Here is a 23,435-nt window from a genome sequence, read left to right on the forward strand (position 1 = left end):
AATTTGTGGGCTTTCTGTTTGTATAAATAGGCCTTTGTGTACACTATGCAAATAACATATTATAAAATTATTGGTTTATAGTTGCCCAAATGCAATTGTTCAACATGTTTTTGATAATTATTGACCTTCAGAGTCTACAGAATTGTACTTCAGTGGTTTTATTGATTTTCATCTTAAACCGTATCACAAGTATGCCAAAGTAACTTTTTAAAATAATCTTGAATATTTAATTAACAGCTTTATTGACAACATTGGTCCCAGAGGCAAAGATGTTCAGAATGAGGAGATTTATCATATGATATGAAGATTTAGTGTTTTTGAGTGAATATATGAACATTTTCAAACAATTTGAAGCCATTTACCATATAAATCTTGGGTTTTGAGACCTTTTCTACTGTTATAGCGCCACCTATAGTCTGATCTCCATGAAACTTTGCATGCTTGTTAAGAGTCACCTGTTACATGATTTCACTGAGTTTCATAAAGTTTTGAGTTTTCCTTTAGGTTTTATAGGCTTTGGGGTATGTTTGGCCACACCCCTTTTTCTAAATTACCCCGTTACAGCTAACCAAAGGACAAAATTCAACATTTTTTTAATAATTATTGATCTAGAGAGTCCACAGAATATTACTGCAGTGGTTTGGTTCCGATCGGGCAAAAAACCTAGGACTAGTTCGCAAAAGTAGGTTTTTAACATATTTGTGAATAACAATTGAACGATTTGATTGACAGCAATGGTTCTTGAGGCAAAGTTGTGCATCATGAGAAGATCTATCAAATGATATGCATATTGTGTTGATATGTGAAACACCACGTGATTACAGAGCCATAAAACTCGTTAGCGCCAACTAGTGGCCGATTTCTTTCAAAATTCTTACAGACCTTAAGGTTCATGAGTCGAACGTACCCAGCGAGTTTCGTTCCGATCAACATCCGTTAACCCTTTCAAATAGGTGCTTAAAATTGTTTGGCCAATGGCGGCCATGTTTTTTGAGATATGCAAATGTCCTCATAGGTACTTGTGCCCCTTCAGACCAAGACACTGCATACCAATTTCCAAGTCGATCGAGCGAACGGTTGCCTAGTTATAGCCATTTATGTGTTTTTTAAATCTTATTGCGCCCCCAAGTGGCAGAGCTGCGCAATTTTTTTGATTTGACCAAAGATTGAGCTTATACATATGTGTACCAATTTTGGTGAAGATATCTCATTCCGTTCAAGAGTTATAGTCAAAATAGCATTTGGCTAACGTTAGCATAGACGCTTTTTGGTGTACTGTTTCGCGTAAGAATTGAAATTTCAACTTTTTTTTGATAATTATTGATATTGAGTGTCCAGGGAATATTTATGAAGTGGTTTGGTTCTGATTGGTTGAAAATCCTAGGACTAGTTCGCAAAAGTAGGTTTCGGATATAGCTCGATTTTGCGAGAAAACGGTGCGTCGTAGACCCCAAAAAGGCGCCGTACACTTTTGTTCGGGCTAACCCAAGGATTGCAACAATGCCATGTTTTTGAGTCTATGGCTAACGGTTTACACTTTACGGCCAAAAATGTCCAAAATTTTTGTTTTTTGCGCTGTAGCGCCCCCGTTAGGCCGATTGGGCCGGTTCTTTGTATCTGAGTAGCGAGCAAGACTACTACGATCTGACCAAGTTTCAGCTCTCTAGGCCTTACGGTTTGGGCTGCACGTTCAGTTTTAAGGCGGAAGAATAATAATAATAATAATAATTAAAGCTGCAAGCAGCATTTACCGGGGTTCAAGCACATTAAGGCCTCTGAGGTGGTCAGAGCCAACCTGGATGTATGGATGACAGTTAAACACATCCAAAATGGAGAACAGGCTAACAGACAGACACGCACACTGAAAGTAAATGATTAGACTAATATATGTATACTCTATAAGCATATGCACACACACACACACACACACACACACACACACACACACAAAGACACACAAAGATACACATATACATGCACAAACATTTTGTTGCAGATATAGGTATTTGATAAAAAGTGATAGGTGACAATAAGCTTATTGCAAGTCTTCTCTTTTTTTAGAGTTTAGATGTCATTTTCAGATTAAACTGTAATCATAATGTGGCAAAATTGTTAAAACTGATACATCTGTATGAACAAAATGGAAAACATCAATTCAATGAGATACAAAATGTTATAACAGTTAATTTATTAATGTTTTGGCATGAATTCATAAAAACAGTACTAGCTGAAAGAGCCCATTAGTGGTCTTCCGCTGCCATCTAGTGGTTATAAATTGCATTTACTCAAACAACACTGTGTTTTTAAACATAACTGTTAAAGTGTTGTTGTTGGGTTTTTTTGCCCTATCTCTCTTAAATGTTGCATGCTTGTTTAGAATGAAATTATGCATTACTTTACACAGTTTTGATAATTTGTGGGATTTCTGTTTGTATTAATAGGTCTTTGTGCCTCTGGGGTGGTCTCGGCCAACCAGGATGTATGGATGACATTTAAATACATCCAAAAGAAAGACACACACACACTGAAATTAAATGATTAAACTAGTTTTTAAGAGTTTAGATGTCATTCAGGTTTCACTGTAATCACAATGTGGCAAAATTGTAAAAAATGATGTTTCTGTATGAACAAAATGGAAAACATTGATTCAATAAGATGTAACATGTTATAACAGTTAATTTATTAATGTTTTGGCATGAATTCATGAATCCTTTCTACAGTACTGTTCATTTTAACTGAATGAGCCCATTAGTGGTCTTCCGCTGCCATCTAGTGGTTATAAATTGCATTTACTGAAACAACACTGTGTTTCTAAACATAACTGTTATAGTGTTGTTATTTTTTTTATTTTTGCCCAATCTCTCTTAAATTTTGCATGCTTGTTTAGAATGAAATCATGCATTATTTTACACAGTTTTGATCATTTGTGGGATTTCTGTTTGTATTAATAGGCCTTTGTGTACACTATGCAAATAACATAATATAAAATTACTGGTTTATAGTTGTCTAAATGCAATTGTTCAACATGTTTTTGATAATTATTGACCTTCAGAGTCTAGAGAATTGTACTTCAGTGGTTTTATTGATTTTCATCTTATACCCGATCACTAGTTTGCCAAAGTACCTTTTTAAAATAATCTTGAATGTTTAATTAACAGCTTTATTGACAACGTTGGTCCCAGAGGCAAAGTTGTTCAGAATGAGGATATTTATCAAATGATATAAAGATTTAGTGTTTTTGAGTGAATATATGAGCATTTACAAACAATTTGAGGCCATTTACCATATAAATCTTGTGTTTTGAGACCTTTTCTACTGTTATAGCGCCACCTATGGTCTGATCTCCATGAAACTTTGCATGCTTGTTAAGAGTCATCTGTTACATGATTTCACTGAGTTTCATAAAGTATTGAGTTTTCGTTAAGGTTTTATAGGCTTTGGGGTATGTTTGGCCACACCCCTTTTTCTAAATAACCCCTTTACAGCTGACCAAAGGACAAAATTCAACATTTTTTTAATAATTATTGATCTAGAGAGTCCACAGAATATTACTGCAGTGGTTTGGTTCCGATCGGACAAAAAACCTAGGACTAGTTCGCAAAAGTAGGTTTTTAACATATTTGTGAATAACAATTGAATGATTTGATTGACAGCAATGGTTCTTGAGGCAAAGTTGTGCATTATGAGGAGATCTATCAAATGATATGCATACTGTGTTGATATGTGAAACACCACGTGATTACAGAGCCATAAAACTCGTTAGCGCCAACTAGTGGCCGATTTCTTTCAAAATTCTTACAGACCTTAAGGTTCATGAGTCGAACGTACCCAGTGAGTTTCGTTCCGATCAACATCCGTTAACCCTTTCAAATAGGTGCTTAAAATTGTTTGGCCAATGGCGGCCATGTTTTTTGAGATATGCAAATGTCCTCATATGTACTTGTGCCCCTTCAGACCGAGACATTGCATACCAATTTTCAAGTCGATCGAGGCAACAGTTGCCTAGTTATAGCCATTTATGTGTTTTTTCTATCTTATAGCGCCCCCAAGTGGCAGAGATGCGCAATATTTTTGATTTGACCAAAGATTGAGCTTATACATATGTATACCGAGTTTGGTGAAGATATCTCATTCCGTTCAAGAGTTATAGTTAAAATAGCATTTGGCTAACGTTAGCATAGACGCTTTTTGGTGTACTGTTTCGCGTAAGAATTGAAATTTCAACCTTTTTTTGATAATTATTGATATTGAGTGTCCAGGGAATATTTATGAAGTGGTTTGGTTCTGATTGGTTGAAAATCCTAGGACTAGTTCGCAAAAGTAGGTTTCGGATTTAGCTCGATTTTGCGAGAAAACGGTGCGTCGTAGACCCCAAAAAGGCGCCGTACACTTTTGTTCGGGCTAACCCAAGGATTGCAACAATGCCATGTTTTTGAGTCTATGGCTAACGGTTTACACTTTACGGCCAAAATTGTCCAAAATTTTTGTTTTTTGCGCTGTAGCGCCCCCGTTAGGCCGATTGGGCCGGTTCTTTGTATCTGAGTAGCGAGCAAGACTACTACCATCTGACCAAGTTTCAGCTCTCTAGGCCTTACGGTTTGGGCTGCACGTTCAGTTTTAAGGCGGAAGAATAATAATAATAATAATAATAATAATAATAAAAATCCTAACAAATACAATAGGGTTTCAGCACTGCGTGCTTGAACCCCTAATAAAAATCCTAACAATTACAATAGGGTTTCAGCACTGCGTGCTTGAACCCCTAATTAAAGCTGCAAGCAGCATTTTACCGGGGTTCAAGCACATTAAGGCCTCTGAGGTGGTCAGAGCCAACCTGGATGCATGGATGACAGTTAAACACATCCAAAATGGAGAACAGGCTAACAGACAGACACACACACTGAAAATAAATGATTAGACTAATATATTAATACTCTATAAGCATATGCACACACACACACACACACACACACACACAAAGACACACATATACATGCACAAACATTTTGTTGCAGATATAGGTATTTGAAATAAGTGATAGGTGATAATAAACTTATTGCAAGTCTTCTCTTTTTAAGAGTTTAGATGTCATTTTCAGGTTAAACTGTAATCATAATGTGGCAAAATTTTAAAAACTGATATATCTGTATGAACAAAATGGAAAACATTGACTCAATGAGATTTAAAATGTTATAACAGTTCATTTTTTAATGTTTTGGCATGAATTCATGAATCCTTTCAACAGTACTGTTCAACTTTACTGAATGAGCCCATTAGTGGTCTTCCACTGCCATCTAGTGGTTATAAATTGCATTTACTCCAACAACACTGTGTTTTTAAACATAACTGTTATAGTGTTATTTTTTTTTTTGCCCAATCTCTCTTAAATTTTGCATGCTTGTTTAGAATGAAATTATGCATTATTTTACACAGTTTTGATAATTTGTGGGCTTTCTGATTATATTAATAGGCCTTTGTGTGCACTATGAAAAGAACATAGTATAAAATGACTGGTTTATAGTTGCCCAAATGCAATTGTTCAACATGTTTTTGATAATTATTGACCTTCAGAGTCTAGAGAATTGTACTTCAGTGGTTTTATTGATTTTCATCTTAAACCGTATCACAAGTATGCCAAAGTAACTTTTTAAAATAATCTTGAATATTTAATTAAGAGCTTTATTGACAACATTGGTCCCAGAGGCAAAGTTGTTCAGAATGAGGAGATCTATCATATGATATGAAGATTTAGTGTTTTTGAGTGAATATATGAGCATTTTCAAACAATTTGAGGCCATTTACCATATAAATCTTGTGTTTTGAGACCTTTTCTACTGTTATAGCGCCACCTATGGTCTGATCTCCATGAAACTTTGCATGCTTGTTAAGAGTCACCTGTTACATGATTTCACTGAGTTTCATAAAGTTTTGAGTTTTCCTTTATGTTTTATAGGCTTTGGGGTATGTTTGGCCACACCCCTTTTTCTAAATGACTGATTTAAAGCTAACCAAAAGACAAAATTAAACATTTTTTTGATAATTATTGATCTAGAGAGTCCACAGAATATTACTACAGTGGTTTGGTTCCGATCGGGCAAGAAACCTAGGACTAGTTCGCAAAAGTAGGTTTTTAACATATTTGTGAATAACAATTGAACGATTTGATTGACAGCAATAGTTCTTGAGGCAAAGTTGTGCATTATGAGGAGATCTATCAAATGATATGCATATTGTGTTGATATGTGAAACACCACGTGATTACAAAGCCATAAAACTCGTTAGCGCCAACTAGTGGCCGATTACTTTCAAAATTCTTACAGTCCTTAAGGTTCATGAGTCGAACGTACCCAGCGAGTTTCGTTCCGATCAACATCCGTTAACCCTTTCAAATAGGTGCTTAAATTTGTTTGGCCAATGGCGGCCATGTTTTTTGATATATGCAAATGTCCTCATAGGTAATTGTGCCCCTTCAGACAAAGACACTGCATACCAATTTTCAAGTCGATCGAGCCAACGGTTGCCTAGTTATAGCCATTTATGTGTTTTTTCTATCTTATAGCGCCCCCAAGTGGCAGCGATGCGCAATTTTTTTTATTTGACCAAAGTTTTTGATCTTACAAATGTCCAGCAAGTTTGGTTAAGATATCTCTTTTCATTCACAAGTTATAACCTGTTGCGTAAAATTGGTCCTCGACTTTTGAACATTTTGGCAGCCCATTACAACAGTGAGTCGAAATTTCAACTTTTTTTTGATAATTATTGATATTCACTGTCCTGAGAAAACTTCTGCAGTAGTTTGGTTCCGATTGGGTGAAAAACCTAGGACTAGTTCGCAAAAGTAGGTTTTGGACATACGTCAAATTTGCGAAAAAACGAGGCCTCCTAGACCCCAAATCAGAGTGACCGTTTTTAATTTCGCTTGACCCAAGGATTCCAGAAATGTAAAATTTTTGAGTCTACGACAAGCGGTTTAGGAGCTATTAGCAAAAACGCATTTTTGATCGCTGTAGCGCCCCCCACTGGCCGAATGGGCCGGATCTTTGTATCTGAGTAGCGAGCAAGACTACTACCTTTTGACCAAGTTTCAGCTCTCTAGGCCTTACGGTTTGGGCTGCCCGTTCAGTTTTAAGGCGGAAGAATAATAATAATAATAATAATTAAAGCTGCAAGCAGCATTTACCGGGGTTCAAGCACATTAAGGCCTCTGAGGTGGTCAGAGCCAACCTGGATGTATGGATGACAGTTAAACACATCCAAAATGGAGAACAGGCTAACAGACAGACACGCACACTGAAAGTAAATGATTAGACTAATATATGTATACTCTATAAGCATATGCACACACACACACACACACACACACACACACACACACACAAAGACACACAAAGATACACATATACATGCACAAACATTTTGTTGCAGATATAGGTATTTGATAAAAAGTGATAGGTGACAATAAGCTTATTGCAAGTCTTCTCTTTTTTTAGAGTTTAGATGTCATTTTCAGATTAAACTGTAATCATAATGTGGCAAAATTGTTAAAACTGATACATCTGTATGAACAAAATGGAAAACATCAATTCAATGAGATACAAAATGTTATAACAGTTAATTTATTAATGTTTTGGCATGAATTCATAAAAACAGTACTAGCTGAAAGAGCCCATTAGTGGTCTTCCGCTGCCATCTAGTGGTTATAAATTGCATTTACTCAAACAACACTGTGTTTTTAAACATAACTGTTAAAGTGTTGTTGTTGGGTTTTTTTGCCCTATCTCTCTTAAATGTTGCATGCTTGTTTAGAATGAAATTATGCATTACTTTACACAGTTTTGATAATTTGTGGGATTTCTGTTTGTATTAATAGGTCTTTGTGCCTCTGGGGTGGTCTCGGCCAACCAGGATGTATGGATGACATTTAAATACATCCAAAAGAAAGACACACACACACTGAAATTAAATGATTAAACTAGTTTTTAAGAGTTTAGATGTCATTCAGGTTTCACTGTAATCACAATGTGGCAAAATTGTAAAAAATGATGTTTCTGTATGAACAAAATGGAAAACATTGATTCAATAAGATGTAACATGTTATAACAGTTAATTTATTAATGTTTTGGCATGAATTCATGAATCCTTTCTACAGTACTGTTCATTTTAACTGAATGAGCCCATTAGTGGTCTTCCGCTGCCATCTAGTGGTTATAAATTGCATTTACTGAAACAACACTGTGTTTCTAAACATAACTGTTATAGTGTTGTTATTTTTTTTATTTTTGCCCAATCTCTCTTAAATTTTGCATGCTTGTTTAGAATGAAATCATGCATTATTTTACACAGTTTTGATCATTTGTGGGATTTCTGTTTGTATTAATAGGCCTTTGTGTACACTATGCAAATAACATAATATAAAATTACTGGTTTATAGTTGTCTAAATGCAATTGTTCAACATGTTTTTGATAATTATTGACCTTCAGAGTCTAGAGAATTGTACTTCAGTGGTTTTATTGATTTTCATCTTATACCCGATCACTAGTTTGCCAAAGTACCTTTTTAAAATAATCTTGAATGTTTAATTAACAGCTTTATTGACAACGTTGGTCCCAGAGGCAAAGTTGTTCAGAATGAGGATATTTATCAAATGATATAAAGATTTAGTGTTTTTGAGTGAATATATGAGCATTTACAAACAATTTGAGGCCATTTACCATATAAATCTTGTGTTTTGAGACCTTTTCTACTGTTATAGCGCCACCTATGGTCTGATCTCCATGAAACTTTGCATGCTTGTTAAGAGTCATCTGTTACATGATTTCACTGAGTTTCATAAAGTATTGAGTTTTCGTTAAGGTTTTATAGGCTTTGGGGTATGTTTGGCCACACCCCTTTTTCTAAATAACCCCTTTACAGCTGACCAAAGGACAAAATTCAACATTTTTTTAATAATTATTGATCTAGAGAGTCCACAGAATATTACTGCAGTGGTTTGGTTCCGATCGGACAAAAAACCTAGGACTAGTTCGCAAAAGTAGGTTTTTAACATATTTGTGAATAACAATTGAATGATTTGATTGACAGCAATGGTTCTTGAGGCAAAGTTGTGCATTATGAGGAGATCTATCAAATGATATGCATACTGTGTTGATATGTGAAACACCACGTGATTACAGAGCCATAAAACTCGTTAGCGCCAACTAGTGGCCGATTTCTTTCAAAATTCTTACAGACCTTAAGGTTCATGAGTCGAACGTACCCAGTGAGTTTCGTTCCGATCAACATCCGTTAACCCTTTCAAATAGGTGCTTAAAATTGTTTGGCCAATGGCGGCCATGTTTTTTGAGATATGCAAATGTCCTCATATGTACTTGTGCCCCTTCAGACCGAGACATTGCATACCAATTTTCAAGTCGATCGAGGCAACAGTTGCCTAGTTATAGCCATTTATGTGTTTTTTCTATCTTATAGCGCCCCCAAGTGGCAGAGATGCGCAATATTTTTGATTTGACCAAAGATTGAGCTTATACATATGTATACCGAGTTTGGTGAAGATATCTCATTCCGTTCAAGAGTTATAGTTAAAATAGCATTTGGCTAACGTTAGCATAGACGCTTTTTGGTGTACTGTTTCGCGTAAGAATTGAAATTTCAACCTTTTTTTGATAATTATTGATATTGAGTGTCCAGGGAATATTTATGAAGTGGTTTGGTTCTGATTGGTTGAAAATCCTAGGACTAGTTCGCAAAAGTAGGTTTCGGATTTAGCTCGATTTTGCGAGAAAACGGTGCGTCGTAGACCCCAAAAAGGCGCCGTGCACTTTTGTTCGGGCTAACCCAAGGATTGCAACAATGCCATGTTTTTGAGTCTATGGCTAACGGTTTACACTTTACGGCCAAAATTGTCCAAAATTTTTGTTTTTTGCGCTGTAGCGCCCCCGTTAGGCCGATTGGGCCGGTTCTTTGTATCTGAGTAGCGAGCAAGACTACTACCATCTGACCAAGTTTCAGCTCTCTAGGCCTTACGGTTTGGGCTGCACGTTCAGTTTTAAGGCGGAAGAATAATAATAATAATAATAATAATAATAATAAAAATCCTAACAAATACAATAGGGTTTCAGCACTGCGTGCTTGAACCCCTAAAAATCCTAACAATTACAATAGGGTTTCAGCACTGCGTGCTTGAACCCCTAATAATGATAATACAAAATATTAAAATGTATTTGAAAAAGCGTTGCCATTTTGATAACTCTTTAATGAGACAACTTCTTACCGGAGCGAAACTGATCAATCATCAGCAATCTTTCATTATTAATGCTTGAAAACGTTGTTGCAATGTATTCACAAAATATGAATATTCGATGTAATAATAACAAAAGATAAATATCCCAAATGTTTAACATTTTATTAAATAAAAGTGCAATACACACGAACCTGCAAGTCGCATTTTGCAGGATTCAAACACTGTTACAAACTTAAAATATCATAAATTAATCATGAAAAAAAAATTAAAGAAACATCCTAACATCGGGAGACGAACACTATGCATTATATTACAAATATATGGCTAGGTGTTTGTTTATTTACACGTGTTATGGCCAGATCAGTTATTTGACTGAGCCTCAATTTAGGCTGTCGCTCAGATGTCTTTTACCATTATTGGTAATTCAGAAAATTATTCTCTATTTCCAATGTTGTATATTTTGAAAAAAAAAAATCAAAGGTCTGAGGCAACTTACACCCAGAAACAAGAAAAGAAAAAAAAACTCTATACAACTATACAAATTAATGATGTGAAAATACATATCAGAAAGCTTAAACCAAGAATTAAACTGAAGCGAAATTAACGAATTCTGCCATGTTTACTATTCAAAATATTTTACACATAAATATTCACAGTAATATAATTCCTATGCGATACAACTCACGCCGTTAATTTACAAAACAAGTACCGTTGTCTTTACGTTGAAACGTGTCTATTGCAGACACTGATGCACGTTCAGCTCCACCAATAGTGCATATTCCTCTGATTTGCATCCTTCCTCTCAAACCAGAGCTCAAACTTGGTGAAAAAACAGTAGCCTACATTATATTTTGACACTTCTTGAAGAATTTGACAACCAATTTCCCGTTTCCATTTTACGAGCTCTCGTTTTCCGACGTGTGAATGATAAGAGCCGAGTTTGGTTTGTGTTTTTTCAGTAACTGCGTTATTTTTTCATCGTCCGAGTTTGGGTCTAAAGGTTTGTTGTATTCGTCGTCGTCGTCTTCATTTTCCGAAGCTCCCTTCAGCCTCTCGGTCTCTGAATCTTGTTTTTTCTTCGCCGAGGCCATTTCAGCCGCGTGCCGTTTTCTCCACTTTGTTCTTCGGTTTTGAAACCACACCTTTACAATAAAAATGAGATAAAACGTATTTTAATACCAACAGAAATAGTGATTAATCTCCATCGAAAAATAGGCTTAACAAATGGGAATTATAATAAAACATTTAACATTGTAAAGCAAATTAAACAGATTTTTTTCTGTATAACTTGAAAGAACTGATATTAAAACAATAACTCGAATAGATAGCTTGTAGATCTGTAATATAGCCTAAACACCTTTAGTCTGTGAGAATAATTAAAATAGGCTACTTAAAGTTACGTTTAAAATATAAAAAATAAATAAAAATAGAACAAGTTTCAGTGGCTTTTTAAAATGCAATTCCATTTTCTTGCAACAATTACAATAAACAAATGTGGTACATACTGCAATTTTTTTATTATTATTTTAATGCGTAAATAAATTTGATATGAATGAAAATAATTTCTGTAGCCTATTGTACTCCACTAGGTCGTTGAATTAAATTTAAATAATTTGCTTTAGAGAAATAAATAGACTATATACATACATTTTGTAGGCTAAAGATATATATATATATATATATATATATATATATATATATATATATATATATATATATATATATATATATAGTAAGGTCTAGCTGTAGGCCGATCCCAGACTAATTCTTAATTTCCATGGATTGTTGATAATAAACAATCGAGTCACTCAAGGTTTTTTCTTGGCAAACATAAACTATTAAAACTTGTCTTACCTTGACTTGGCTCTCTGTCATTCCTAAAGAGTAGGCCAACCGCGCTCTTTCAGGTCCAGCTAAATATTTCGTTTGCTCAAATGTTTTTTCCAGGGCAAAAATTTGCTGCCCGGAAAACGTTGGTCGCGTGTGTTTCCTTTTCCCATCTTTGTCCAGGAGCACTGAGTTTTGATCTGTCAGGGACGAGAAAGAAAAATTCACCTAATGTTATTATTGCATCCATGTTAGTTTAATCTGTGCTGCTTGCTATATTTCGGATCGCCGACAGCCTTCAAGAAAGTGAATCGTGCACTTACGTGGGGAACATGCAAATCTGGCGTCTCTCCAGTGCGGGCTTTGCATAACTCCAGGCCAGAATATGGGTGTTCTGCCTGGAAGGTCTGTCAGAGGTTTCGGATACCGAGCCACTGCCACGGCCGCGGCGCTGGGGCTGAAATAGAGCCCTGGAGGCGGAGGAGGACTCAGGCTGCTGAAGCGGGGCAGTCCAGACAAGATTCCAGCGGGAGAAGATGCTGCTGCCGCCGCCGCCGCTGCGGTGACCACCGCGGGTCGACTGAGGATGTCGTTTATTCCGTGAGGTGTGGCAACCGAGCACTGCTGGAGTGATCCGAGAGTCGAAAGACCGGTGGATGTTTTGATCCCCGGGGACGAGACCGGGATACCGCCTGGATTCGGAGAGGTAGCTGTCGGTGAAGTGGAGGATGCTGGTCCAGTGGAAGATAACGGGTAGGCTGGGTAAAGTGGTGTCTTCATCTCGGTCATGCTGTGTAAAGCAGCCAAAGGTGGGGTATTGAAGAGGAAAGCGCTCTGGCGAGACCCGTCCATTTGCCCCACCGCTAACATTACCAAGAAACTACAACTTTAACTAAATATTGCGCAAAAAGCAAGACGATGGAGACCCCGCGCAACACGTAAAACAAACGTAAAATAGTAAATGAGAGAGAAAGAAAGAAAAAAAATACTTAAGCCTTCAGAAAAATAAAGAATATTTTCTCTAAAAAATCCCAATCAGTTCACACCCATGTCCTCTGGCAAAATCCATTCCCTTCTTTAAGTTCTTGCAAATATTGCATGATACAACAGAGCTGCGTCCTTTCAATGAGAGTGTTTTTGAAATCTATAAATAAAAAGAGAGTCTCTCTGGGTAGTTCATGTGAAGATCTGGAAGATAATAAAACATTTTCATCAACCTGCTGTCTTTTGCTGCAAAAAGTCAAAACTTTGAGAGCGTGCCTGGGAAAGTAGAGGGGCTCGGTGGGAAGTGATTGGCTAAGGCCGGCAGTGACGTGGCCCGTGTCAGCTGAGTGTCTGAACTGAGTTTGGGAGTCTGTCCTCATTGGTTCTCATTTGCACATTAAAAGAGCTGCCATCCGACCCGCTATTAAATACAAAAAGGGGACAAAATCAATCTAGTCAATTTGAGATCTATTTAGGGACATCTGCATGCGTGCCGGTCATGTGAGGCAGTGGGATATCTCTTATGAGCTTAAAAGTCTCTGTGGACAGGGCTTAAACACTCCACAGATGAATCGCAATACAATCACAGAATGATGAAGCTTAAATAAACACTTTTTTTATTTACTTCAACTCTTGAGCTTTAAGGTAAATGTGTTTCCTACCTCCTCATAATAAAAAAAAAAACTTTTCTGCCACTTTTCTCAAATGTAATGGTTTTTGAATGTGGCTATTTGGTTTCATCTGAATAAACTAAATGCCAGTTGAATACATGTGAAACATTAGAAACTCATAGCTGCAGTATTAAAGCTTCTGTCTTTCTCTGTATATATGTCAGCAACAGAAAGCTTTTTCCTATATAGTGTATCAAGAAATATGGACTAGGCTACCTTATTTACAAAACACAATCATCACTTTAGTCCATTAAAAAAAAAGGCTGATTTGGAATTTTTATAATATTTTGCATTACAATCAAATGCGAACTCTCTTTTATTTTCTATAATAAATCAAATAATGCCAAAAAAACCAAATGCAAAGTGCAACGTGTTGCAGTACCTAGTGGTCAAAAAGTGAAATAGCATATAATAGGATGTGGCACCTATGCCTCCTGTTGCATTGAAAATTTCCCTAATTCATGTTAACAGTTATGAATAAAAAAATAATAATTATAGCCTAATTTTATATATATGAAGAGTTCAGATGCAAAAGCCTCTAAATGCCATCTGAAATTTTCATCTAAAATTAGGATTTTTATCAAGCTCCTACATTTATGTTCAGTTATTTCACTTTAATAGCCTGGAAAAGAACCTGCACATTGCCATTAAAGTAAAATGACTCAACCTAAGCATAGGAGCTTGACAAAAATCCTAATTTTAGATGAAAATTTCAGATGGCATTTAGAGGCTTTTGCATCTGAACTCTTCATATATATATATATATATATATATATATATATATATATATATATATATATATATATATATATATATATATATATATATATATATATGTGGGTGTGTGTGTGTGTGTGTAACATACATGTAACATACATGTTTTATAAATACAAATGTGCTTAATAGCTACAAACATTATTAGTTGAAAACATTTAGACTATATATTAATATTAGAAATTGGATTAATAAATTCCTATAAATGATTATAAATAAACCCAGAAACTGCAAAAATTTACAAGAGGAGCAGATTAACAATGCTATATTGCCATCTACTGGTGAATACAGCACTTTATCCTGTGATCAAATTCTTTTTAGTTCTTAAGAGATTAGACTTGCACCTGCTCTGTCCACTTTTAAATCTCTCCTAAACATGTTTTATTTGGCTTATAAACAATTTTCTACTACGGTCTTTGCCTAGTCTTCAAAGGGTTTATACTTTGTTTCTCTTGAGTCAACATATTTACTTATTATTGGACAAGACCGTTTTAATTTGTACTTATATGTTCTTTTACTGTTATTAAATAGCTGTACAGCACTTTGGTCAGCCTTGTGGCTGTTTTACGCATATTATATAAACAAATTATATAAGCATATTATATAAACTTTTATTCTCTGGAACTAAAATGCTTGGAGGTGCAAATAAGACCAAATCAGTTTGAGCCAAAGTTTAATTTCACCCAAGCTCCTAAAAAGTGTACACATACATCTCTTAAACATAGTTTGTAGATGTGTGTGTGTGTATATATATATATATACACACATACATACACATATACACACACACATCTAGAAATAGTGAATCTTTATTTTAACACAATGTATATATCTGGTTGACTTTGCTGTTATCATGGTTTGTGTCAGCATATTTAATAGGACAAGGATCGACTAAATTAAGTAAAAGCTAATTCCTTCATAAATTAGACTCCCTTTAAGACCCTTTCATCTAAACTCAGATTTTAACATTGTAAACTTATCTTAAACCACCAAGCCAAACACCACAGGATTTACCAGAGCACGCTCAAGACTTCAATGACAGAGGCTCAAACAGTGTAAAAGAGTCTGTTTTTGACCAAATAAAGCAGCTACAAGCTTTCAAGTACTTTACTGCTCTTTACACCAATAGTAAATGGATCAGATTCCAAGTTCTTCATTAAATCAACAGTAAATCAAATCACAAGCTTACTTGTGTCATCTTTAAGCCTTTTTTTTTTGTCATCTTAATGTCCAAATCAATAAATAAAAACCACAAAAAAAAGGAACAGGAGTCATTTTGTAGTACGAATGTCGGACTTTATTTACATTTACTCCCGAGCCATAAGTTTCTGCTTCTTCAGTTTCTTCTGAGAAACCTGTGAAAAAAAATAACTGGTTGAGTGTTGGTTGATACCCAGTCCTCCACATTTCATGCACAATGGCTGCTCAGAATATAATTCCTTTCATCATAAATCCAAAGGTGTCCTAAGTGGTCATCACTACAGCAAACTATACAGTATTTTTTATAATTCAGAAAAACATTAATGAACATACCTTTTTCTTCTGAGAAACCTCCTCCTCTGGTTTAGGAACGATCTGCTCCTTCTCCGTGAGGATCATTTCGATGTGGCATGGGGAGCTCATGTAGGGGTTGATGCGTCCGTGTGCACGGTAAGTACGCCTGCGCATTTTTGGGGCCTTGTTCACCTGAATGTGCTCGATCACCAGGGAGTCCACATCCAAACCCTACAAGATCACAAAGTAGGTTGACAAAACCCATATAGCAGTGAAAGCTGTATTCATGCCAGCTAGATTTGAATTAATACATTGAACCAAATATACAGTCCAAGTCTAAAAAGACTTGTTCACAGTGTAATGGTTCATATGGTCTTACCTTGAGCTCAGCGTTGCTTTCTGCATTCTTCAGCATGTGGAGCAAGAACTCTGCACTTTTCTTAGGCCAACGTCCCTGAGTCCAGTCATGCTGCTTGGCCTACAAATGGAAAACATCACAAGAAAGTTCAAATGATCTTAATTTGAGCAACACATTGAGCTTTACTATCTTTCTAATTTGGGGTCAATAAGCATTAAACTTTGAACTAAACCGAAACTTTGAAATTGTAGTTCAACGTGTGCATGTTGCTCAGACTAAAAGGTGTTTTCATGGTCAATTCCAAAGGTGTCCTAAGATGGTCATCACAGCAACATGGACAGAATGGTTTTGAAAGGCAGCTTTAAAACAGGACAAACCCTCACCTGAGCACAGCGGCCAACACCACCATTGTAACGACGGAAGGGAACGCACTGGTGCTTCACCATAACATCCTTCAGGTACTTGTTAGCCTTGCGGATGTGCATGCCTTTGATGGCCTGGGCGGTCTCACGGGTGTTCTGAGGACCAAACATTGAGACAAACCAGCCTAAGTCACTTTACAAACTAGAAACGTGCCTGCTCAACTAACACTTCATTGTCTTCATGAATACTTCAAAGTTGAAGTTAATCAAGATTGCAGCCACACTGTACATTTGTAAATCAATTGCTCAACCTATAACTAATATTCAGATATAGTGCGTAGCTATCAAGTAAAACTAACATTTATTTCCTCCATGAGCTTTGGCCCTGTATTCACAAAACATTTTCTTACCAATAAGGGTTCACCTAAATAGCAGTAAAAGTTTTCAGCTAAGAGTTCGCTCTTAAAACCAATTCACAAAGCTGCTGAGACTAACTTTTAGTAAGGAATAGAGAGAAGTCTTGAGCTAACAGTAAATGTGGGGTTGACCTCGCTGCTATGAATGATTTCAGCGGGATGTAAAATACTCTTAGGCTGATAATACACAGGGCAACTTTGAGCAATGCTGCTTAGGCATTTTTCCATTGAGAATGGCTAACAAATTTCTAACTGTATACTTTAGATCCATCATGGGCACCGTGTCTCACATGTTGCCGGTTGACGTCAAAACTGGCCAAAGTTGCCCTGTGTTTCATCAACCTTAGAACAAAAATGTAGTTCTGACACGCCCGTTATTTTTAAGACTTTCTCCTAAATCGGCAAGTTATGAGCTACTTTTAGCCTTAAGATGTTTCGTGAATACAGGCCCTGAGGTTTAATGATTACCAAAAATAAATTACACTTCCAAAAATAAAAGCATCTTCTGGAATTAACCAATAAACAGCATCATGTCAAAAAATGTCAATCAAGTCGAGCTAAATATAACATTTACATACTTGACTTTTTCGTTATACATTTAAATGCTTATTTTGGTAAACAAATATCCATGAATTAACGTTTTTGGTGCATGGATTTCTCAACAACCAAAAATAAAACATCAATGCTTAAAAAAGCTTCTAATGTGATTAATTAAGAGTTAGTTGGGTTACAAATTACGAGAGCTTTTAAACCCCTATGGAGAAAATTGATTCATTAATAAACAAGGTTACACTCCAGACGCATGAGTGACCGTCAGCGTCTTGACAAGCACTCAGACTTCGTTCCTACCTTGAAGTGAACACGAAGGTTGGAGCCCCTCGACTTGCATGCTGCAGAAAACAAAACATTTACGTTACTAACTTACACAGGTTCAACACCAGCAGCCATATAAAGTTAGATCAAGTAGCTGCTAACTCACATTTAGTCGGGTTCTCTGGGTCGAGTGAGTAGCGGACCATTTTCAGAGATCTAGAAAGAATGAATGACATCGGATTCTTAGAAAAGTCGTAGGATACCAAACCAAAATAAATAATAAATATCATCATTGAAAAATAATAATAAACTATTCTGACACTAGCACAAATACCACGCGTACCGCATAAAACATACATTGTAACCAGACAGTTTCTAAAGTCTTCAGAGACTGGTTTTATGTTTTTATTAGTAATCTGACGCACATGGAGCAACATTCATCTTTAGACGAGTCAACTCTAGAAAATGGCAGATCACAGGCGAACATCTATCTAGGAACATAACATTATGATTGTTACTTTTACGACTCATATTTTCTAAAACCGTTAAATATATACAAAGCAAACATGTCGATGTATTATTTGGACATAAAACCTTGTGATGATGGTGATACAAAAGGGATTATTTTGAGCACCACTGCGGTGGTATTATTAACGGCACTTACGCTCTCAGGCCGCGGAAGAGAAGAGGAAGTGAAAGGCATTCTGGGAGATCAAATCCGTTCCCGCTTCTTCGCTGAATGTGATCTGCTTTGATAATTTGTTAGCGCCTCCCAGTGGATCAGTGATAGGTTATTTGAAGGCAATTGAAAGAGATTGCTTGAAAAAACCACAGACATTATAACATTTACAGTTAAAGAGCTCTTCAGTTAATACAATTTAAATGAAAAGAAAACATTTAAACATTAATTAATAAAATAAATGTGTTAAACTATCGAGTACTATAATATATTTATGATATGTATAAAAAAGTTTAAGTAATGATTACAATAAGGGGATCCATGGGAAAAATTAATAAATAATATAAATATGGTTAATAAATAGTAAATAAATAATAATTTACATAACTATTTTAATAAATTAAATTAATAAATACAGGTATCCAACTGATCCAGGTGTGTTCAAGGTGTGTGCTTACTGCTGTGTATGTGCACTTGGGTGGGTGAAATGCAATGCACAAGTTCCTTTCCTATATAATTCATAGTAAAATAAACAAAATAAAACAAATTAAATAATACATCCAACAATACATTACTAGTCATATTATTATTTGTATGAATATTTATAATATTTTTATGTATGGTATAAAATTGGTCTTTATAAATGAATATATATATATATATATATATATATATATATATATATATATATATATATATATATATATGTGTGTGTGTGTGTGTGTGTGTGTGTGTGTGTGTGTGTGTGTGTGTGTGTGTAATTAGGATACTATGAAAACCTATGAAACATAAATTATTATTTAAATTACTGATTAAATTAATCTATTATTTACTCAACTGCATAATCTTTCATGGTAAAATATATTTTTTTCAGCGCTAGAGGGCAGCACAGGATAAAATGATGAATATTGGAACCCGAATGGACTGTAAAACTCAATCTCAGTTTATAATTGTTTTAAGATGACACTGAGATTTTCTGATACTCCAGATTTTGATTGTGTTATGGTGAATTTTATTTTTCTGTTGTACAGTGCTTGTGCCTGGATTTGCTGGTGTGGTTAAAAACTAATTTCAACTATGGCTGATTGACAATAACGTTGTATTGTATTGTATGGTATTGTGTTTTATTGTATTGTATAAAAAAAATCAATGATATAACGTCTGTAATTAGTTATAATATTTTTAATAGTAACAGTTTTGTAAATCTATAGCACATTAGAGCATGATAGCTGATATGTATTGTATTGACAATTAATTCAGCAATAAAGAAATAAAACACTTCTAAGTAAGATACAGGCCTGCAGCTGCTGTCTATAAGTTTACAGACAAGGACAGAAATGTGTTAAGATTTATATCATGATGAAACTGCCTATTTTAATATCTGAGTTATAGCTTGGACAATGAGAGTATGCAGCAGTAACCCCATGGCATGAGTCAAAGCATGCATTTGGCACAAAACACTGGGCAAGAACTCAGAAAACCTTTATAAGACTTGTAGCCAGAGTCAAAAACTCAATATTGCAACCATATTTCCTGTCAAGAGGAATAATGCCAGCTCACTTTTTCCCTCAGTGTGTAAAAAGCCGCTGAAATGAAAACTGCTGCTGCATCAGTCAGACATCAATCTTTACTTCCTTTGTTTCTTCCCTAATGCAGTGCTTTAGTTCTTGGAGTGAGAGACGGTGGATGTGAACTGGCACAGGTACACATTCTAGAATTTCATGTTGTTCCCATTAAGATGCTTGTGTTTTTGCTGACTCTTACCTGCACAGAGGTAACATATCCAGAGAGGTTTGGAGCCTCCCACTCCGCAGTATCGAACCGATTCTCTTGTATCCTGCTCGGAAATCTGCTGAAGCTCACATGCATCCCTTGAGAATAAATTCAGGATGATGTTAGTGCTGCGACTGGTCGACGTGTGCCCAGCATTACATTACAGCAGATTTGTTAGCCTTGCACAGCCTTGTTCAGTGCGACAACAATTGATTGATCCAATAAACCTGTAGACCTCTGTCATTAAGCCTTTCATGTGCTGAGCTCATCGGATATCTGATTTTTCTCTACTATGAAAAATATAGCATTTCGAATCTAATTGGACATTTTTATATTTTTGACACTGCATTAGTTTTTGCCTGGCCATATCCTCATGGTACCTTGGCCTAGTCGCTTAAGCATTTTTAAGACATGTTCCTGTTCTTAAATAGGAAACCTCTGTATATTTCAAAAGAAAAAAACTTAATCTTGTACATTTGTCTTTGTCAGGTATAGGAGTTTCTAAGAATTGCACAATCAATTCTAATCACATCTCCAGAAATATATCCAGCGATTTTCTATTGCATTGATAGCTTTTTATTGTGCTGATTGAATTTAGGCCCAATCTGAAAGAGGTCCTCTGTTACTCTCCAGTTCAGGGCATCCCAGGTTGGACTGATCATATGTTGTTTTCTAGAAACAAGATTAAGATTAGAAAGGTTAATTTAGATTAGATTATACATGTATTATTATTATGATTATTATATATTACATATATATATCTCCCATAGCTTGAAGAACCAAGGTCTTGATGCTGTTTCTCCTGTGAGAGTGCAGTGGGTTAGAGAGCTCTGATTAATGAGAGGCCTGAGGGAGGACAGTCATGCATCGAGAGAGAGAGAGCATGAGTTATGAGTAAATCTACAAGTAAATATGGGTGGAATGAATAGTGATGAACTGCCAGACTGTGGGTGTGATCCTTGGGTGTGTTGCAGCAGCAGCGTGAGTCGTGAGGTGTGCTCTTCCTCACGGCATCTCTCCTCCTCTCCCTCCTCCTCACTGCAGATAACTAGAGAGTGATCAAGAGGAGGGGTGAGACTTTTGGAATAGGAGAGACTGCAGTGCTGCAGAAGCTGGGCGTTGGCTGGGAATTTGAGGAGAGGGAGTAACGCTAGATGGTGAACAAATGAGGCCCAGTGGAACGACTGAATGTAAAAGAGGAGATAAAACGTGAAGGATTAAATGCTAGGGGGAGTGAGAGAGAGAAAGAGAGAAAGAGAGAGAGAGAGAGAGAGAGAGAGAGAAGAGGTTGTATTAACACTTCAGTACTGCTGTGAAAAGACTGCAACTGACATCTTTAAGTCAACAGTTAATGAGCATTTAATTGCTTATTGATGATTTTTTTTAGTGACCTCTCTCACCTTTGTGGTATCAATTAACCATTTACATACAGTCCAATACTGGACAGATGCATGTAATAAATGAAATAATAGTGAAACATTTTAAAAAGTAAAGCAATAGCAAAATGATTGCATTGATGATTAATTAGAAAATGAGTAAAAAACATGACAAATATTATTGAGAAAAGTGAATAAAAGTAGTTTATAATTAATCTGGAAAAAGTGTATAATAGGGAACTGTCTTGGAAGAACAATATGATTGTTACAGAGAGAAACATATTTATTATTGCATATTGCATAAACAAAAATTAACATGGCATTGAAGAATCATTTACAAAATTATATAGAAAAAGGCTTGTATAAAGCTTTTATGAAACATTCATTACAATGAGGAACTGTCTCAGATGAATATTATGATGACAGAAAATGTTTGTTTTTTAGTTATTGAAAATTATTGTTTGATTGATTATTTATTGAACATTGCATAAATAAAAAACAAGTAGCATGGCACTGGAGGATAATATATTAACAAATAATATAAATATATTTAAATAAAGAAAAATTAGGTCTCAGGCTAAATTATTGTTATTATTATTATTAGATATATTACCTAGAAAAAAAGAGTATTCTGATTTTTGTTTTGTTTTGTTTTGTTTTGTTCTGTTCTGTTCTGTTTTGTTCTGTTTTGTTCTGTTTTGTTTTATTTTGCAGAGCATAAATACATACATGATCAGAGAATTCATAGTCGTATCTCTAAAAAGAAACATTTACAATAATAACAACAATAGACATATGGACTTACATACACTGTATGCAAAAACACAATATTAAGGTTAAATTATATATTCAATATTACAAATTTTATATTTAAGATTTCATGAAGCATTGCAAATGTACTTTTTGCTGTTTATAGGTATGAGGGTTTAAATTAGAGAGTTCAATTTTACAAGAAATGTGGATGAAACAAAAAAGACAAACTGTGATTTTGCATGTAAGATATATAAAATATTAACAATATGCTAAAGAGATTAAAGATTATTTCATATAAAGAAAATAATAAGAAAGGTTATATTGTCTTACCACTCAACAAGAAGATATTGCATCATCAAAGATGTAGGCGGAGTCAAATCTCAAGTAGCAGTTTCACCCAGCACGATTAAACACGATTCAAACATAACTCCCAATGGAAATGTGTTGTTGGTGTTTTTTTATTTAACTGTGTTCAAACTGAATTGCTGTTTCTATGTGGCATGAAATTCTGAAAGTTTCTGCAACACTGCTGGGATTTTATCAGCACAGGGATTTGATAAGGAAACAGGAAGCTTTGTGTATCTTGATTACTAATAGCTGCGTTTAGAGTTTTAAATATTTAATGAGAGGAATCTGCAGAGACCAGACTAGATGCCTGCATTCATCATACCCAAGGAGCTGCTTGGGGACATTCGCAAAGGGCTTTTCATCAAGGACTTGGGCTGATCTCAGGAGGTTCACCCAAATGCACAATGACTAACAGAGGCACACACAGCTCTTCATACCACAGCATTCAGAGGAGGAGCACAAAGCTCATCTCCCCAGAGAGGAGAGAGAAGTGCTCTATGGCCTGTGATACTGCCATGTCTTTGATCTCAAAGCAATGCAGGGTGAATTAAACAGCAGGCAAACTA

At 35.6% G+C, this 23,435-nt stretch overlaps 3 protein-coding genes and 2 non-coding genes across 6 annotated transcripts in view; 1 reads left to right on the forward strand and 4 right to left on the reverse strand.

The window, feature by feature from the left end:
• The window catches only part of LOC113038752 (mitotic-spindle organizing protein 2), a 1,160,083-nt gene that overhangs the window by 751,619 nt on the left and 385,029 nt on the right, over positions 1 to 23,435 (forward strand). The window lies entirely within an intron of this gene.
• Positions 10,387 to 13,721, reverse strand: LOC113038744 (homeobox protein Nkx-6.1-like). Its single transcript, XM_026196379.1, has 3 exons — positions 12,392 to 13,721; positions 12,096 to 12,268; positions 10,387 to 11,383 (listed from the first exon to the last, which is right to left on the reverse strand). Exons 1-3 carry the CDS (start codon positions 12,936 to 12,938, stop codon positions 11,138 to 11,140), a joined length of 966 nt encoding a protein of 321 aa, XP_026052164.1. The 5' UTR covers positions 12,939 to 13,721; the 3' UTR covers positions 10,387 to 11,137.
• Positions 15,772 to 18,670, reverse strand: LOC113038755 (60S ribosomal protein L17). Its single transcript, XM_026196397.1, has 7 exons — positions 18,605 to 18,670; positions 18,107 to 18,156; positions 17,977 to 18,017; positions 16,733 to 16,867; positions 16,371 to 16,469; positions 16,031 to 16,222; positions 15,772 to 15,852 (listed from the first exon to the last, which is right to left on the reverse strand). The coding sequence occupies exons 2-7, from the start codon at positions 18,144 to 18,146 to the stop codon at positions 15,805 to 15,807; spliced, it is 555 nt and encodes a 184-aa protein (XP_026052182.1). The 5' UTR covers positions 18,147 to 18,156; positions 18,605 to 18,670; the 3' UTR covers positions 15,772 to 15,804.
• On the reverse strand, positions 15,918 to 15,981 carry LOC113039248 (small nucleolar RNA SNORD58). Its single transcript, XR_003274921.1, has one exon. It is a non-coding gene; the product is annotated as a small nucleolar RNA SNORD58 (small nucleolar RNA).
• LOC113039249 (small nucleolar RNA SNORD58) lies at positions 16,615 to 16,681 on the reverse strand. Its single transcript, XR_003274922.1, has one exon. It is a non-coding gene; the product is annotated as a small nucleolar RNA SNORD58 (small nucleolar RNA).

Source organism: Carassius auratus, chromosome 21 (genome assembly GCF_003368295.1).
Source record: "Carassius auratus strain Wakin chromosome 21, ASM336829v1, whole genome shotgun sequence".
Classification (NCBI taxonomy): Eukaryota; Metazoa; Chordata; class Actinopteri; order Cypriniformes; family Cyprinidae; genus Carassius; species Carassius auratus.

Coding starts and splice junctions, on each gene's coding strand:
- LOC113038744 (XM_026196379.1), bottom strand. CDS start 12,938: ATGTTAGCGGTGGGGCAAATGGACGGGTCTCGCCAGAGCGCTTTCCTC. Junction 12,269..12,391: donor CAGATTTGCATGTTCCCCAC/GTAAGTGCACGA, acceptor CGTCCCTGACAG/ATCAAAACTCAGTGCTCCTG. Junction 11,384..12,095: donor TGACAGAGAGCCAAGTCAAG/GTAAGACAAGTT, acceptor TTTATTGTAAAG/GTGTGGTTTCAAAACCGAAG.
- LOC113038755 (XM_026196397.1), bottom strand. CDS start 18,146: ATGGTCCGCTACTCACTCGACCCAGAGAACCCGACTAAAT. Junction 16,470..16,732: donor GTGTTGGCCGCTGTGCTCAG/GTGAGGGTTTGT, acceptor TTCCATTTGTAG/GCCAAGCAGCATGACTGGAC. Junction 16,223..16,370: donor AAAGCAACGCTGAGCTCAAG/GTAAGACCATAT, acceptor GTGATCTTGTAG/GGTTTGGATGTGGACTCCCT.